This window comes from Heptranchias perlo, unplaced genomic scaffold (assembly GCF_035084215.1).
Source record: "Heptranchias perlo isolate sHepPer1 unplaced genomic scaffold, sHepPer1.hap1 HAP1_SCAFFOLD_210, whole genome shotgun sequence".
Lineage (NCBI taxonomy): Eukaryota > Metazoa > Chordata > Chondrichthyes > Hexanchiformes > Hexanchidae > Heptranchias > Heptranchias perlo.
The window spans coordinates 269-18,245 of NW_027139224.1; the positions used below are offsets into that span (position 1 = coordinate 269).

The 17,977-nt window shown below is 43.0% G+C and overlaps 1 protein-coding gene across 1 annotated transcript in view; it reads left to right on the forward strand.

Annotated features, from left to right (window-relative positions):
• The first annotated feature begins 3,152 nt into the window (after nucleotides 1-3,152).
• Nucleotides 3,153-17,977, forward strand: part of LOC137310072 (ABC-type oligopeptide transporter ABCB9-like) — a 177,783-nt gene continuing 162,958 nt past the window's right edge. Inside the window, exon 1 of the mRNA XM_067978041.1 lies at nucleotides 3,153-3,354. Coding sequence (XP_067834142.1) covers nucleotides 3,187-3,354 — 168 coding nt within the window. The 5' untranslated portion in view covers nucleotides 3,153-3,186. The remainder of the gene's footprint in view (nucleotides 3,355-17,977) is intronic.

Consider the following 17,977-nt stretch of genomic DNA (forward strand, 5'->3'; position numbering starts at 1 on the left):
TTACTGTTAGTAATGAACACACTCTAATATTACTGTTAGTAATGAACACACTCTAATATTACTGTTAGTAATGAACACACTCTAATATTACTGTTAATAATGAACACACTCTAATATTACTGTTAATAATGAACACTCTCTAATATTACAGTTAGTAATGAACACACTCTAATATTACTGTTAATAATGAACACTCTCTAATATTACAGTTAGTAATGAACACACTCTAATATTACTGTTAATAATGAACACACTCTAATATTACTGTTAATAATGAACACTCTCTAATATTACAGTTAGTAATGAACACTCTCTAATATTACAGTTAGTAATGAACACACTCTAATATTACTGTTAATAATGAACACACTCTAATATTACTGTTAATAATGAACACTCTCTAATATTACCGTTAGTAATGAACACACTCTAATATTACTGTTAGTAATGAACACACTCTAATATTACAGTTAGTAATGAACACACTCTAATATTACTGTTAGTAATGAACACACTCTAATATTTACTGTTAATAATGAACACACTCTAATATTACTGTTAGTAATGAACACACTCTAATATTACTGTTATTAATGAACACACTCTAATATTACTGTGAGTAATGAACACACTCTAATATTACTGTTAGTAATGAACACACTCTAATATTACTGTTAATAATGAACACTCTCTAATATTACAGTTAATAATGAACACACTCTAATATTACTGTTAATAATGAACACTCTCTAATATTACTGTTAATAATGAACACACTCTAATATTACTGTGAGTAATGAACACACTCTAATATTACTGTTAGTAATGAACACACTCTAATATTACTGTTAGTAATGAACACACTCTAATATTACTGTTAATAATGAACACTCTCTAATATTACTGTGAGTAATGAACACACTCTAATATTACCGTTAGTAATGAACACACTCTAATATTACTGTTAATAATGAACACACTCTAATATTACCGTTAGTAATGAACACACTCTAATATTACTGTGAGTAATGAACACACTCTAATATTACAGTTAGTAATGAACACACTCTAATATTACCGTTATTAATGAACACACTCTAATATTACTGTGAGTAATGAACACACTCTAATATTACTGTTAGTAATGAACACACTCTAATATTACTGTTAGTAATGAACACACTCTAATATTACTGTTAGTAATGAACACACTCTAATATTACTGTTAGTAATGAACACACTCTAATATTACAGTTAGTAATGAACACACTCTAATATTACCGTTATTAATGAACACACTCTAATATTACTGTGAGTAATGAACACACTCTAATATTACTGTTAATAATGAACACACTCTAATATTACTGTTAGTAATGAACACACTCTAATGTTACTGTTAATAATGAACACACTCTAATATTACTGTTAGTAATGAACACACTCTAATATTACTGTTAGTAATGAACGCACTCCAATATTACTGTTAATGATGAACACACTCTAATATTACTGTTAGCAATGAACACACTCCAATATTACTGTTACTAATGAACACACTCTAATATTACTGTTAGTAATGAACACACTCCAATATTACTGTTAGTAAAGAACACACGCTAATTTTACCGTTAGTAATGAACATACTGAATTTTACTGTTAGTAATGAACACAATCCAATATTACCGTTATTATTGAACACACTCTAATATTACTGTTAGTAATGAACGCACTCTAATATTACCGTTATGAATGAACACTCTCTAATATTACTGTTAGTAATGAACACACTCCAATATTACCGTTTGGTAAAGAACACACTCTAATATTACTGTTAGTAATGAACACACTCTAATATTACTGTTAGTAATGAACACACTCTAATAATACTGTTAGTAATGAACACACTCCAATATTACTGTTAGTAATTAACACACTCCAATGTTACTGTTAGTAATGAACACACTCTGATATTACTGTTAGTAATGAACATACTCTAATATTACTGTTAGTAATGAACACACTAATATTGCTGTTCGGAATGAACACACTCCAATATTACTGTTAGTAATGAACACACTCTAATATTACAGTTAGTAAAGAACACACTCTAATATTACTGTTAGTAATGAACACACTCTAATATTACAGTTAGTAAAGAACACACTCTAATATTACTGTTAGTAATGAACACACTCCAATATTACTGTTAGTAATGAACACACTCTAATATTACTGTTAATAACGAACACACTCTTATATTACCATCAGTAATGAACACACACTGATATTACAGTTAGTAATGAACACACTCTAATATTACTGTTCGCAATGAACACACTCCAATATTACTGTTAGTAATGAACACACTCTAATATTACAGTTAGTAAAGAACACACTCTAATATTACTGTTAGTAATGAACACACTCCAATATTACTGTTAGTAATGAACACACTCTAATATTACTGTTAATAACGAACACACTCCAATATTACCATCAGTAATGAACACACTCCAATATTACCATCAGTAATGAACACACTCCAATATTACAGTTAGTGATGAACACAATCTAAAATTACTCTCAGTAATGAACACACTCTAATATTGCTGTTCGGAATGAACGCACTCTAATATTACTGTTTGTAATGAACACACTCCAATATTACTGTTAATAATGAACACACTCTAATATTACTGTTAGTAATGAACACACTCCAATATTACTGTTAATAATGAACACACTCTAATATTACAGTTAGTAATGAACACACTCCAATATTACTGTTAATAATGAACACACTCTAATATTACTGTTAGTAATGAACACACTCCAACATTACTGTTAATAATGGACACACTCCAATATTACTGTTCGTAATGAATACACTCTACTATTACCATCAGTAATGAACACACTCCAATATTACTGTCAGTAATGAATACACTGTAATATTACCATCAGTAATGAACACACTCTAACATTACTGTTAGTAATGAACACACTCTAATATTACTGTTAATAATGAACACACTCTAATATGACTGTTAATAATGAACAATCTTCTATTACTGTTAGTTTATTATTCCTGGCACTATTTAACACACATTAATGCTCCTATCACTCGTTCCCCTTTATCCCTCAGGTGATATCACTTCCCGCCTCTCCACTGACACTGCCCTCATGAGTCAGTCCATCGCACTCAATGTGAATGTCGTCCTACGAAGTTTGGTGAAGACAGTTGGGATCCTTTTCTTCATGTTTTCGCTCTCCTGGCAACTCACCGTCCTGATGTTTATTGAGTCTCCGCTCACTATCGTGATTCAGAAGCTCTATAATCAGTATCATATGGTAGGTCCACATCCACCAACACAACTGGATACAGTTTCACTTTCCTCTTCTTTGGACCCAGATGTTTTGATGATGTCTTTAGCAATTTGTTCTCCCACCTTGAAAGATTTGTGTCTCTCTGCCCTGAAATCTCTCGGCTTTTAAAGTTTGGCCACTTTGTGAATATTGCCTCTCTTTATTCATCCTCTCAAAATCTATCATTTCACCTTTCTCCACATCAAACGTCAGCTGACTTCTGTCCGCCGGAAATCTATGACCCTGTGTGTGTCCTCCTGAAGTCCCTGACCATTCCATTCAGTTACCACACACTCCCTAATTTTATTGTTTGTATATTTTGATTCTTTGCCCCCGATACCCAAGTCCAGATTGAGAAGTGAAATGGACCCAACACTGACCCCTGAGGGACAACACTCTGTGCATTGTTCCAGTAACCCCAACTCTGTGCATTGTTCCAGTAACCCCAACTCTGTACATTGTTCCAGTAACCCCAACTCTGTACATTGTGCCAGTAACCCCAACTCTGTACATTGTTCCAGTAACCCCAACTCTGTACATTGTTCCAGTAACCCCAACTCTGTACATTGTTCCAGTAACCCCAACTCTGTACATTGTTCCAGTAACCCCAACTCCGTATATTGTTCCAGTAACCCCAACTCTGTACATTGTTCCAGTAACCCCAACTCTGTGCATTGTTCCAGTAACCCCAACTCTGTACATTGTTCCAGTAACCCCAACTCTGTACATTGTGCCAGTAACCCCAACTCTGTACATTGTTCCAGTAACCCCAACTCTGTACATTGTTCCAGTAACCCCAACTCTGTACATTGTTCCAGTAACCCCAACTCTGTACATTGTGCCAGTAACCCCAACTCTCTGTACATTGTCCCAGTAACCCCAACTCTCTGTACATTGTTCCAGTAACCCCAACTCTGTACATTGTCCCAGTAACCCCAACTCTCTGTACATTGTCCCAGTAACCCCAACTCTCTGTACATTGTCCCAGTAACCCCAACTCTGTACATTGTTCCAGTAACCCCAACTCTGTACATTGTTCCAGTAACCCCAACTCTCTGTACATTGTCCCAGTAACCCCAACTCTCTGTACATTGTCCCAGTAACCCCAACTCTCTGTACATTGTCCCAGTAACCCCAACTCTGTACATTGTGCCAGTAACCCCAACTCTGTACATTGTTCCAGTAACCCCAACTCTGTACATTGTTCCAGTAACCCCAACTCTGTACATTGTTCCAGTAACCCCAACTCTCTGTACATTGTCCCAGTAACCCCAACTCTGTACATTGTCCCAGTAACCCCAACTCTGTACATTGTTCCAGTAACCCCAACTCTGTACATTGTTCCAGTAACCCCAACTCTGTACATTGTTCCAGTAACCCCAACTCTGTACATTGTCCCAGTAACCCCAACTCTGTACATTGTCCCAGTAACCCCAACTCTCTGTACATTGTCCCAGTAACCCCAACTCTCTGTACATTGTCCCAGTAACCCCAACTCTGTACATTGTTCCAGTAACCCCAACTCTGTACATTGTTCCAGTAACCCCAACTCTCTGTACATTGTCCCAGTAACCCCAACTCTCTGTACATTGTCCCAGTAACCCCAACTCTCTGTACATTGTCCCAGTAACCCCAACTCTGTACATTGTTCCAGTAACCCCAACTCTGTACATTGTGCCAGTAACCCCAACTCTCTGTACATTGTCCCAGTAACCCCAACTCTCTGTACATTGTTCCAGTAACCCCAACTCTGTACATTGTCCCAGTAACCCCAACTCTCTGTACATTGTCCCAGTAACCCCAACTCTCTGTACATTGTCCCAGTAACCCCAACTCTGTACATTGTTCCAGTAACCCCAACTCTGTACATTGTTCCAGTAACCCCAACTCTCTGTACATTGTCCCAGTAACCCCAACTCTCTGTACATTGTCCCAGTAACCCCAACTCTCTGTACATTGTCCCAGTAACCCCAACTCTGTACATTGTGCCAGTAACCCCAACTCTGTACATTGTTCCAGTAACCCCAACTCTGTACATTGTTCCAGTAACCCCAACTCTGTACATTGTTCCAGTAACCCCAACTCTCTGTACATTGTCCCAGTAACCCCAACTCTGTACATTGTCCCAGTAACCCCAACTCTGTACATTGTTCCAGTAACCCCAACTCTGTACATTGTTCCAGTAACCCCAACTCTGTACATTGTTCCAGTAACCCCAACTCTGTACATTGTCCCAGTAACCCCAACTCTGTACATTGTCCCAGTAACCCCAACTCTGTACATTGTTCCAGTAACCCCAACTCTGTACATTGTTCCAGTAACCCCAACTCTGTACATTGTTCCAGTAACCCCAACTCTGTACATTGTTCCAGTAACCCCAACTCTGTACATTGTGCCAGTAACCCCAACTCTGTACATTGTTCCAGTAACCCCAACTCTGTCCATTGTTCCAGTAACCCCAACTCTGTACATTGTTCCAGTAACCCCAACTCTGTACATTGTGCCAGTAACCCCAACTCTGTACATTGTTCCAGTAACCCCAACTCTGTCCATTGTTCCAGTAACCCCAACTCTGTACATTGTTCCAGTAACCCCAACTCTGTACATTGTGCCAGTAACCCCAACTCTCTGTACATTGTCCCAGTAACCCCAACTCTCTGTACATTGTTCCAGTAACCCCAACTCTCTGTACATTGTCCCAGTAACCCCAACTCTCTGTACATTGTCCCAGTAACCCCAACTCTCTGTACATTGTCCCAGTAACCCCAACTCTGTACATTGTTCCAGTAACCCCAACTCTGTACATTGTTCCAGTAACCCCAACTCTCTGTACATTGTCCCAGTAACCCCAACTCTCTGTACATTGTCCCAGTAACCCCAACTCTGTACATTGTGCCAGTAACCCCAACTCTGTACATTGTTCCAGTAACCCCAACTCTGTACATTGTTCCAGTAACCCCAACTCTGTACATTGTTCCAGTAACCCCAACTCTCTGTACATTGTCCCAGTAACCCCAACTCTGTACATTGTTCCAGTAACCCCAACTCTGTACATTGTTCCAGTAACCCCAACTCTGTACATTGTTCCAGTAACCCCAACTCTGTACATTGTCCCAGTAACCCCAACTCTGTACATTGTCCCAGTAACCCCAACTCTGTACATTGTTCCAGTAACCCCAACTCTGTACATTGTTCCAGTAACCCCAACTCTGTACATTGTTCCAGTAACCCCAACTCTGTACATTGTTCCAGTAACCCCAACTCTGTACATTGTGCCAGTAACCCCAACTCTGTACATTGTTCCAGTAACCCCAACTCTGTCCATTGTTCCAGTAACCCCAACTCTGTACATTGTTCCAGTAACCCCAACTCTGTACATTGTGCCAGTAACCCCAACTCTGTACATTGTTCCAGTAACCCCAACTCTGTCCATTGTTCCAGTAACCCCAACTCTGTACATTGTTCCAGTAACCCCAACTCTGTACATTGTGCCAGTAACCCCAACTCTCTGTACATTGTCCCAGTAACCCCAACTCTCTGTACATTGTTCCAGTAACCCCAACTCTCTGTACATTGTCCCAGTAACCCCAACTCTCTGTACATTGTCCCAGTAACCCCAACTCTCTGTACATTGTCCCAGTAACCCCAACTCTGTACATTGTTCCAGTAACCCCAACTCTGTACATTGTTCCAGTAACCCCAACTCTCTGTACATTGTCCCAGTAACCCCAACTCTCTGTACATTGTCCCAGTAACCCCAACTCTGTACATTGTGCCAGTAACCCCAACTCTGTACATTGTTCCAGTAACCCCAACTCTGTACATTGTTCCAGTAACCCCAACTCTGTACATTGTTCCAGTAACCCCAACTCTCTGTACATTGTCCCAGTAACCCCAACTCTGTACATTGTCCCAGTAACCCCAACTCTGTACATTGTTCCAGTAACCCCAACTCTGTACATTGTTCCAGTAACCCCAACTCTGTACATTGTTCCAGTAACCCCAACTCTGTACATTGTCCCAGTAACCCCAACTCTGTACATTGTCCCAGTAACCCCAACTCTGTACATTGTTCCAGTAACCCCAACTCTGTACATTGTTCCAGTAACCCCAACTCTCTGTACATTGTCCCAGTAACCCCAACTCTGTACATTGTTCCAGTAACCCCAACTCTGTACATTGTCCCAGTAACCCCAACTCTGCACATTGTTCCAGTAACCCCAACTCTGTACATTGTTCCAGTAACCCCAACTCTGTACATTGTTCCAGTAACCCCAACTCCGTACATTGTTCCAGTAACCCCAACTCTGTACATTGTTCCAGTAACCCCAACTCTGTACATTGTGCCAGTAACCCCAACTCTGTACATTGTTCCAGTAACCCCAACTCTGTACATTGTTCCAGTAACCCCAACTCTGTACATTGTTCCAGTAACCCCAACTCTCTGTACATTGTCCCAGTAACCCCAACTCTGTACATTGTTCCAGTAACCCCAACTCTGTACATTGTTCCAGTAACCCCAACTCTCTGTACATTGTCCCAGTAACCCCAACTCTGTACATTGTTCCAGTAACCCCAACTCTGTACATTGTCCCAGTAACCCCAACTCTGTACATTGTTCCAGTAACCCCAACTCTGTACATTGTTCCAGTAACCCCAACTCTGTACATTGTTCCAGTAACCCCAACTCCGTACATTGTTCCAGTAACCCCAACTCTGTACATTGTTCCAGTAACCCCAACTCTCTGTACATTGTCCCAGTAACCCCAACTCTGTACATTGTTCCAGTAACCCCAACTCCGCACATTGTTCCAGTAACCCCAACTCTGTACATTGTTCCAGTAACCCCAACTCTCTGTACATTGTTCCAGTAACCCCAACTCCGTACATTGTCCCAGTAACCCCAACTCTGTACATTGTCCCAGTAACCCCAACTCTGCACATTGTTCCAGAAACCCCAACTCTGTACATTGTTCCAGTAACCCCAACTCTGTACATTGTCCCAGTAACCCCAACTCTCTGTACATTGTCCCAGTAACCCCAACTCTCTGTACATTGTCCCAGTAACCCCAACTCTGTACATTGTTCCAGTAACCCCAACTCTCTGTACATTGTCCCAGTAACCCCAACTCTGTACATTGTTCCAGTAACCCCAACTCTGTACATTGTTCCAGTAACCCCAACTCTGTACATTGTCCCAGTAACCCCAACTCTGTACATTGTTCCAGTAACCCCAACTCTGTACATTGTTCCAGTAACCCCAACTCTGTACATTGTCCCAGTAACCCCAACTCTGTACATTGTCCCAGTAACCCCAACTCTGTACATTGTTCCAGTAACCCCAACTCTGTACATTGTTCCAGTAACCCCAACTCTCTGTACATTGTCCCAGTAACCCCAACTCTGTACATTGTTCCAGTAACCCCAACTCTGTACATTGTCCCAGTAACCCCAACTCTGTACATTGTTCCAGTAACCCCAACTCTGTACATTGTTCCAGTAACCCCAACTCTGTACATTGTTCCAGTAACCCCAACTCTGTACATTGTTCCAGTAACCCCAACTCTGTACATTGTTCCAGTAACCCCAACTCTGTACATTGCTCCAGTAACCCCAACTCCGTATATTGTTCCAGTAACCCCAACTCTGTACATTGTTCCAGTAACCCCAACTCTCTGTACATTGTCCCAGTAACCCCAACTCTGTACATTGTTCCAGTAACCCCAACTCTGTACATTGTTCCAGTAACCCCAACTCTCTGTACATTGTTCCAGTAACCCCAACTCCGTACATTGTCCCAGTAACCCCAACTCTGTACATTGTCCCAGTAACCCCAACTCTGTACATTGTTCCAGTAACCCCAACTCTGTACATTGTTCCAGTAACCCCAACTCTGTACATTGTCCCAGTAACCCCAACTCTGTACATTGTTCCAGTAACCCCAACTCTGTACATTGTTCCAGTAACCCCAACTCTGTACATTGTCCCAGCAACCCCAACTCTGTACATTGTTCCAGTAACCCCAACTCTGCACATTGTTCCAGTAACCCCAACTCTCTGTACATTGTCCCAGTAACCCCAACTCTGTACATTGTTCCAGTCACCCCAACTCTGCACATTGTTCCAGTAACCCCAACTCTCTGTACATTGTCCCAGTAACCCCAACTCTGTACATTGTTCCAGTAACCCCAACTCTCTGTACATTGTCCCAGTAACCCCAACTCTGTACATTGTCCCAGTAACCCCAACTCTGTACATTGTTCCAGTAACCCCAACTCTCTGTACATTGTTCCAGTAACCCCAACTCTGTACATTGTTCCAGTAACCCCAACTCTCTGTACATTGTTCCAGTAACCCCAACTCTGTACATTGTTCCATTAACCCCAACTCTGTACATTGTTCCAGTAACCCCAACTCTGTACATTGTCCCAGTAACCCCAACTCTGTACATTGTTCCAGTAACCCCAACTCTCTGTACATTGTTCCAGTAACCCCAACTCTGTACATTGTTCCAGTAACCCCAACTCTGTACATTGTTCCAGTAACCCCAACTCTGTACATTGTCCCAGTAACCCCAACTCTGTACATTGTTCCAGTAACCCCAACTCTCTGTACATTGTCCCAGTAACCCCAACTCTCTGTACATTGTCCCAGTAACCCCAACTCTCTGTACATTCTCCCAGTAACCCCAACTCTGCACATTGTTCCAGTAACCCCAACTCTCTGTACATTGTTCCAGTAACCCCAACTCTGTACATTGTCCCAGTAACCCCAACTCTCTGTACATTGTCCCAGTTACTCCAACTCTGTACATTGTTCCAGTAACCCCAACTCTGTACATTGTCCCAGTAACCCCAACTCTCTGTACATTGTCCCAGTTACTCCAACTCTGTACATTGTTCCAGTAACCCCAACTCTGTACATTGTCCCAGTGACTGCAACTCTGTACATTGTTCCAGTAACCCCAACTCTGTACATTGTTCCAGTAACCCCAACTCTGTACATTGTTCCAGTAACCCCAACTCTGTACATTGTCCCAGTAACCCCAACTCTGTACATTGTTCCAGTAACCCCAACTCTGTACATTGTTCCAGTAACCCCAACTCTGTACATTGTCCCAGTAACCCCAACTCTGTACATTGTTCCAGTAACCCCAACTCTGTACATTGTCCCAGTTACTCCAACTCTGTACATTGTTCCAGTAACCCCAACTCTGTACATTGTTCCAATAACCCCAACTCTGTACATTGTTCCAGTAACCCCAACTCTCTGTACATTGTCCCAGTAACCCCAACTCTGTACATTGTTCCAGTAACCCCAACTCTGTACATTGTTCCAGTAACCCCAACTCTGTACATTGTTCCAGTAACCCCAACTCTCTGTACATTGTCCCAGTAACCCCAACTCTGTACATTGTTCCAGTAACCCCAACTCTGTACATTGTTCCAGTAACCCCAACTCTCTGTACATTGTTCCAGTAACCCCAACTCCGTACATTGTCCCAGTAACCCCAACTCTGTACATTGTCCCAGTAACCCCAACTCTGTACATTGTTCCAGTAACCCCAACTCTGTACATTGTTCCAGTAACCCCAACTCTGTACATTGTCCCAGTAACCCCAACTCTGTACATTGTTCCAGTAACCCCAACTCTGTACATTGTTCCAGTAACCCCAACTCTGTACATTGTCCCAGCAACCCCAACTCTGTACATTGTTCCAGTAACCCCAACTCTGCACATTGTTCCAGTAACCCCAACTCTCTGTACATTGTCCCAGTAACCCCAACTCTGTACATTGTTCCAGTCACCCCAACTCTGCACATTGTTCCAGTAACCCCAACTCTCTGTACATTGTCCCAGTAACCCCAACTCTGTACATTGTTCCAGTAACCCCAACTCTCTGTACATTGTCCCAGTAACCCCAACTCTGTACATTGTCCCAGTAACCCCAACTCTGTACATTGTTCCAGTAACCCCAACTCTCTGTACATTGTTCCAGTAACCCCAACTCTGTACATTGTTCCAGTAACCCCAACTCTCTGTACATTGTTCCAGTAACCCCAACTCTGTACATTGTTCCATTAACCCCAACTCTGTACATTGTTCCAGTAACCCCAACTCTGTACATTGTCCCAGTAACCCCAACTCTGTACATTGTTCCAGTAACCCCAACTCTCTGTACATTGTTCCAGTAACCCCAACTCTGTACATTGTTCCAGTAACCCCAACTCTGTACATTGTTCCAGTAACCCCAACTCTGTACATTGTCCCAGTAACCCCAACTCTGTACATTGTTCCAGTAACCCCAACTCTCTGTACATTGTCCCAGTAACCCCAACTCTCTGTACATTCTCCCAGTAACCCCAACTCTGCACATTGTTCCAGTAACCCCAACTCTCTGTACATTGTTCCAGTAACCCCAACTCTGTACATTGTCCCAGTAACCCCAACTCTGTACATTGTTCCAGTAAGCCCAACTCTGTACATTGTCCCAGTAACCCCAACTCTGTACATTGTTCCAGTAACCCCAACTCTGTACATTGTTCCAGTAACCCCAACTCTGTACATTGTCCCAGTAACCCCAACTCTGTACATTGTTGCAGTAACCCCAACTCTCTGTACATTGTCCCAGTTACTCCAACTCTGTACATTGTTCCAGTAACCCCAACTCTGTACATTGTCCCAGTAACCCCAACTCTCTGTACATTGTCCCAGTTACTCCAACTCTGTACATTGTTCCAGTAACCCCAACTCTGTACATTGTCCCATTTACTCCAACTCTGTACATTGTCCCAGTAACCCCAACTCTGTACATTGTTCCAGTAACCCCAACTCTGTACATTGTTCCAGTAACCCCAACTCTGTACATTGTCCCAGTAACCCCAACTCTGTACATTGTTCCAGTAACCCCAACTCTGTACATTGTTCCAGTAACCCCAACTCTGTACATTGTCCCAGTAACCCCAACTCTGTACATTGTTCCAGTAACCCCAACTCTGTACATTGTCCCAGTTACTCCAACTCTGTACATTGTTCCAGTAACCCCAACTCTGTACATTGTTCCAGTAACCCCAACTCTGTACATTGTTCCAGTAACCCCAACTCTCTGTACATTGTCCCAGTTACCCCAACTCTGTACATTGTTCCAGTGACCCTAACTCTGTACATTGTTCCAGTAACCCCAACTCTGTACATTGTTCCAGTAACCCCAACTCTGTACATTGTTCCAGTGACCCCAACTCTGTACATTGTCCCAGTTACCCCAACTCTGTACATTGTCCCAGTAACCCCAACTCTGTACATTGTTCCAGTAACCCCAACTCTGTACATTGTTCCAGTAACCCCAACTCTGTACATTGTCCCAGTAACCCCAACTCTGTACATTGTTCCAGTAACCCCAACTCTGTACATTGTCCCAGTAACCCCAACTCTGTACATTGTTCCAGTAACCCCAACTCTCTGTACATTGTCCCAGTAACCCCAACTCTCTGTACATTCTCCCAGTAACCCCAACTCTGCACATTGTTCCAGTAACCCCAACTCTCTGTACATTGTTCCAGTAACCCCAACTCTGTACATTGTCCCAGTAACCCCAACTCTGTACATTGTTCCAGTAAGCCCAACTCTGTACATTGTCCCAGTAACCCCAACTCTGTACATTGTTCCAGTAACCCCAACTCTGTACATTGTTCCAGTAACCCCAACTCTGTACATTGTCCCAGTAACCCCAACTCTGTACATTGTTGCAGTAACCCCAACTCTCTGTACATTGTCCCAGTTACTCCAACTCTGTACATTGTTCCAGTAACCCCAACTCTGTACATTGTCCCAGTAACCCCAACTCTCTGTACATTGTCCCAGTTACTCCAACTCTGTACATTGTTCCAGTAACCCCAACTCTGTACATTGTCCCATTTACTCCAACTCTGTACATTGTCCCAGTAACCCCAACTCTGTACATTGTTCCAGTAACCCCAACTCTGTACATTGTTCCAGTAACCCCAACTCTGTACATTGTCCCAGTAACCCCAACTCTGTACATTGTTCCAGTAACCCCAACTCTGTACATTGTTCCAGTAACCCCAACTCTGTACATTGTCCCAGTAACCCCAACTCTGTACATTGTTCCAGTAACCCCAACTCTGTACATTGTCCCAGTTACTCCAACTCTGTACATTGTTCCAGTAACCCCAACTCTGTACATTGTTCCAGTAACCCCAACTCTGTACATTGTTCCAGTAACCCCAACTCTCTGTACATTGTCCCAGTTACCCCAACTCTGTACATTGTTCCAGTGACCCTAACTCTGTACATTGTCCCAGTAACCCCAACTCTGCACATTGTTCCAGTAACCCCAACTCTGTACATTGTTCCAGTAACCCCAACTCTGTACATTGTTCCAGTGACCCCAACTCTGTACATTGTCCCAGTTACCCCAACTCTGTACATTGTCCCAGTAACCCCAACTCTGTACATTGTTCCAGTAACCCCAACTCTGTACATTGTTCCAGTAACCCCAACTCTGTACATTGTCCCAGTAACCCCAACTCTGTACATTGTTCCAGTAACCCCAACTCTGTACATTGTTCCAGTAACCCCAACTCTGTACATTGTCCCAGTAACCCCAACTCTGTACATTGTCCCAGTAACCCCAACTCTGTACATTGTTCCAGTAACCCCAACTCTGTACATTGTTCCAGTAACCCCAACTCTCTGTACATTGTCCCAGTAACCCCAACTCTGTACATTGTTCCAGTAACCCCAACTCTGTACATTGTCCCAGTAACCCCAACTCTGTACATTGTTCCAGTAACCCCAACTCTGTACATTGTTCCAGTAACCCCAACTCTGTACATTGTTCCAGTAACCCCAACTCTGTACATTGTTCCAGTAACCCCAACTCTGTACATTGTTCCAGTAACCCCAACTCTGTACATTGTTCCAGTAACCCCAACTCCGTATATTGTTCCAGTAACCCCAACTCTGTACATTGTTCCAGTAACCCCAACTCTCTGTACATTGTCCCAGTAACCCCAACTCTGTACATTGTTCCAGTAACCCCAACTCTGTACATTGTTCCAGTAACCCCAACTCTCTGTACATTGTTCCAGTAACCCCAACTCCGTACATTGTCCCAGTAACCCCAACTCTGTACATTGTCCCAGTAACCCCAACTCTGTACATTGTTCCAGTAACCCCAACTCTGTACATTGTTCCAGTAACCCCAACTCTGTACATTGTCCCAGTAACCCCAACTCTGTCCATTGTTCCAGTAACCCCAACTCTGTACATTGTTCCAGTAACCCCAACTCTGTACATTGTCCCAGCAACCCCAACTCTGTACATTGTTCCAGTAACCTCAACTCTGCACATTGTTCCAGTAACCCCAACTCTCTGTACATTGTCCCAGTAACCCCAACTCTGTACATTGTTCCAGTCACCCCAACTCTGCACATTGTTCCAGTAACCCCAACTCTCTGTACATTGTCCCAGTAACCCCAACTCTGTACATTGTTCCAGTAACCCCAACTCTCTGTACATTGTCCCAGTAACCCCAACTCTGTACATTGTCCCAGTAACCCCAACTCTGTACATTGTTCCAGTAACCCCAACTCTCTGTACATTGTTCCAGTAACCCCAACTCTGTACATTGTTCCAGTAACCCCAACTCTCTGTACATTGTTCCAGTAACCCCAACTCTGTACATTGTTCCATTAACCCCAACTCTGTTCATTGTTCCAGTAACCCCAACTCTGTACATTGTCCCAGTAACCCCAACTCTGTACATTGTTCCAGTAACCCCAACTCTCTGTACATTGTTCCAGTAACCCCAACTCTGTACATTGTTCCAGTAACCCCAACTCTGTACATTGTTCCAGTAACCCCAACTCTGTACATTGTCCCAGTAACCCCAACTCTGTACATTGTTCCAGTAACCCCAACTCTCTGTACATTGTCCCAGTAACCCCAACTCTCTGTACATTCTCCCAGTAACCCCAACTCTGCACATTGTTCCAGTAACCCCAACTCTCTGTACATTGTTCCAGTAACCCCAACTCTGTACATTGTCCCAGTAACCCCAACTCTGTACATTGTTCCAGTAACCCCAACTCTGTACATTGTCCCAGTAACCCCAACTCTGCACATTGTTCCAGTAACCCCAACTCTGTACATTGTTCCAGTAACCCCAACTCTGTACATTGTCCCAGTAACCCCAACTCTGTACATTGTTCCAGTAACCCCAACTCTCTGTACATTGTCCCAGTTACTCCAACTCTGTACATTGTTCCAGTCACCCCAACTCTGTACATTGTCCCAGTAACCCCAACTCTCTGTACATTGTCCCAGTTACTCCAACTCTGTACATTGTTCCAGTAACCCCAACTCTGTACATTGTCCCAGTTACTCCAACTCTGTACATTGTTCCAGTAACCCCAACTCTGTACATTGTTCCAGTAACCCCAACTCTGTACATTGTTCCAGTAACCCCAACTCTGTACATTGTCCCAGTAACCCCAACTCTGTACATTGTTCCAGTAACCCCAACTCTGTACATTGTTCCAGTAACCCCAACTCTGTACATTGTCCCAGTAACCCCAACTTTGTACATTGTTCCAGTAACCCCAACTCTGTACATTGTCCCAGTTACTCCAACTCTGTACATTGTTCCAGTAACCCCAACTCTGTACATTGTTCCAGTAACCCCAACTCTGTACATTGTTCCAGTAACCCCAACTCTCTGTACATTGTCCCAGTTACCCCAACTCTGTACATTGTTCCAGTGACCCCAACTCTGTACATTGTCCCAGTAACCCCAACTCTGCACATTGTTCCAGTAACCCCAACTCTGTACATTGTTCCAGTAACCCCAACTCTGTACATTGTTCCAGTGACCCCAACTCTGTACATTGTCCCAGTAACCCCAACTCTGTACATTGTTCCAGTAACCCCAACTCTGTACATTGTTCCAGTAACCCCAACTCTGTACATTGTCCCAGCAACCCCAACTCTGTACATTGTTCCAGTAACCTCAACTCTGCACATTGTTCCAGTAACCCCAACTCTCTGTACATTGTCCCAGTAACCCCAACTCTGTACATTGTTCCAGTCACCCCAACTCTGCACATTGTTCCAGTAACCCCAACTCTCTGTACATTGTCCCAGTAACCCCAACTCTGTACATTGTTCCAGTAACCCCAACTCTCTGTACATTGTCCCAGTAACCCCAACTCTGTACATTGTCCCAGTAACCCCAACTCTGTCCATTGTTCCAGTAACCCCAACTCTCTGTACATTGTTCCAGTAACCCCAACTCTGTACATTGTTCCAGTAACCCCAACTCTCTGTACATTGTTCCAGTAACCCCAACTCTGTACATTGTTCCATTAACCCCAACTCTGTTCATTGTTCCAGTAACCCCAACTCTGTACATTGTCCCAGTAACCCCAACTCTGTACATTGTTCCAGTAACCCCAACTCTCTGTACATTGTTCCAGTAACCCCAACTCTGTACATTGTTCCAGTAACCCCAACTCTGTACATTGTTCCAGTAACCCCAACTCTGTACATTGTCCCAGTAACCCCAACTCTGTACATTGTTCCAGTAACCCCAACTCTCTGTACATTGTCCCAGTAACCCCAACTCTCTGTACATTCTCCCAGTAACCCCAACTCTGCACATTGTTCCAGTAACCCCAACTCTCTGTACATTGTTCCAGTAACCCCAACTCTGTACATTGTCCCAGTAACCCCAACTCTGTACATTGTTCCAGTAACCCCAACTCTGTACATTGTCCCAGTAACCCCAACTCTGCACATTGTTCCAGTAACCCCAACTCTGTACATTGTTCCAGTAACCCCAACTCTGTACATTGTCCCAGTAACCCCAACTCTGTTCATTGTTCCAGTAACCCCAACTCTCTGTACATTGTCCCAGTTACTCCAACTCTGTACATTGTTCCAGTCACCCCAACTCTGTACATTGTCCCAGTAACCCCAACTCTCTGTACATTGTCCCAGTTACTCCAACTCTGTACATTGTTCCAGTAACCCCAACTCTGTACATTGTCCCAGTTACTCCAACTCTGTACATTGTTCCAGTAACCCCAACTCTGTACATTGTTCCAGTAACCCCAACTCTGTACATTGTTCCAGTAACCCCAACTCTGTACATTGTCCCAGTAACCCCAACTCTGTACATTGTTCCAGTAACCCCAACTCTGTACATTGTTCCAGTAACCCCAACTCTGTACATTGTCCCAGTAACCCCAACTTTGTACATTGTTCCAGTAACCCCAACTCTGTACATTGTCCCAGTTACTCCAACTCTGTACATTGTTCCAGTAACCCCAACTCTGTACATTGTTCCAGTAACCCCAACTCTGTACATTGTTCCAGTAACCCCAACTCTCTGTACATTGTCCCAGTTACCCCAACTCTGTACATTGTTCCAGTGACCCCAACTCTGTACATTGTCCCAGTAACCCCAACTCTGCACATTGTTCCAGTAACCCCAACTCTGTACATTGTTCCAGTAACCCCAACTCTGTACATTGTTCCAGTGACCCCAACTCTGTACATTGTCCCAGTAACCCCAACTCTGTACATT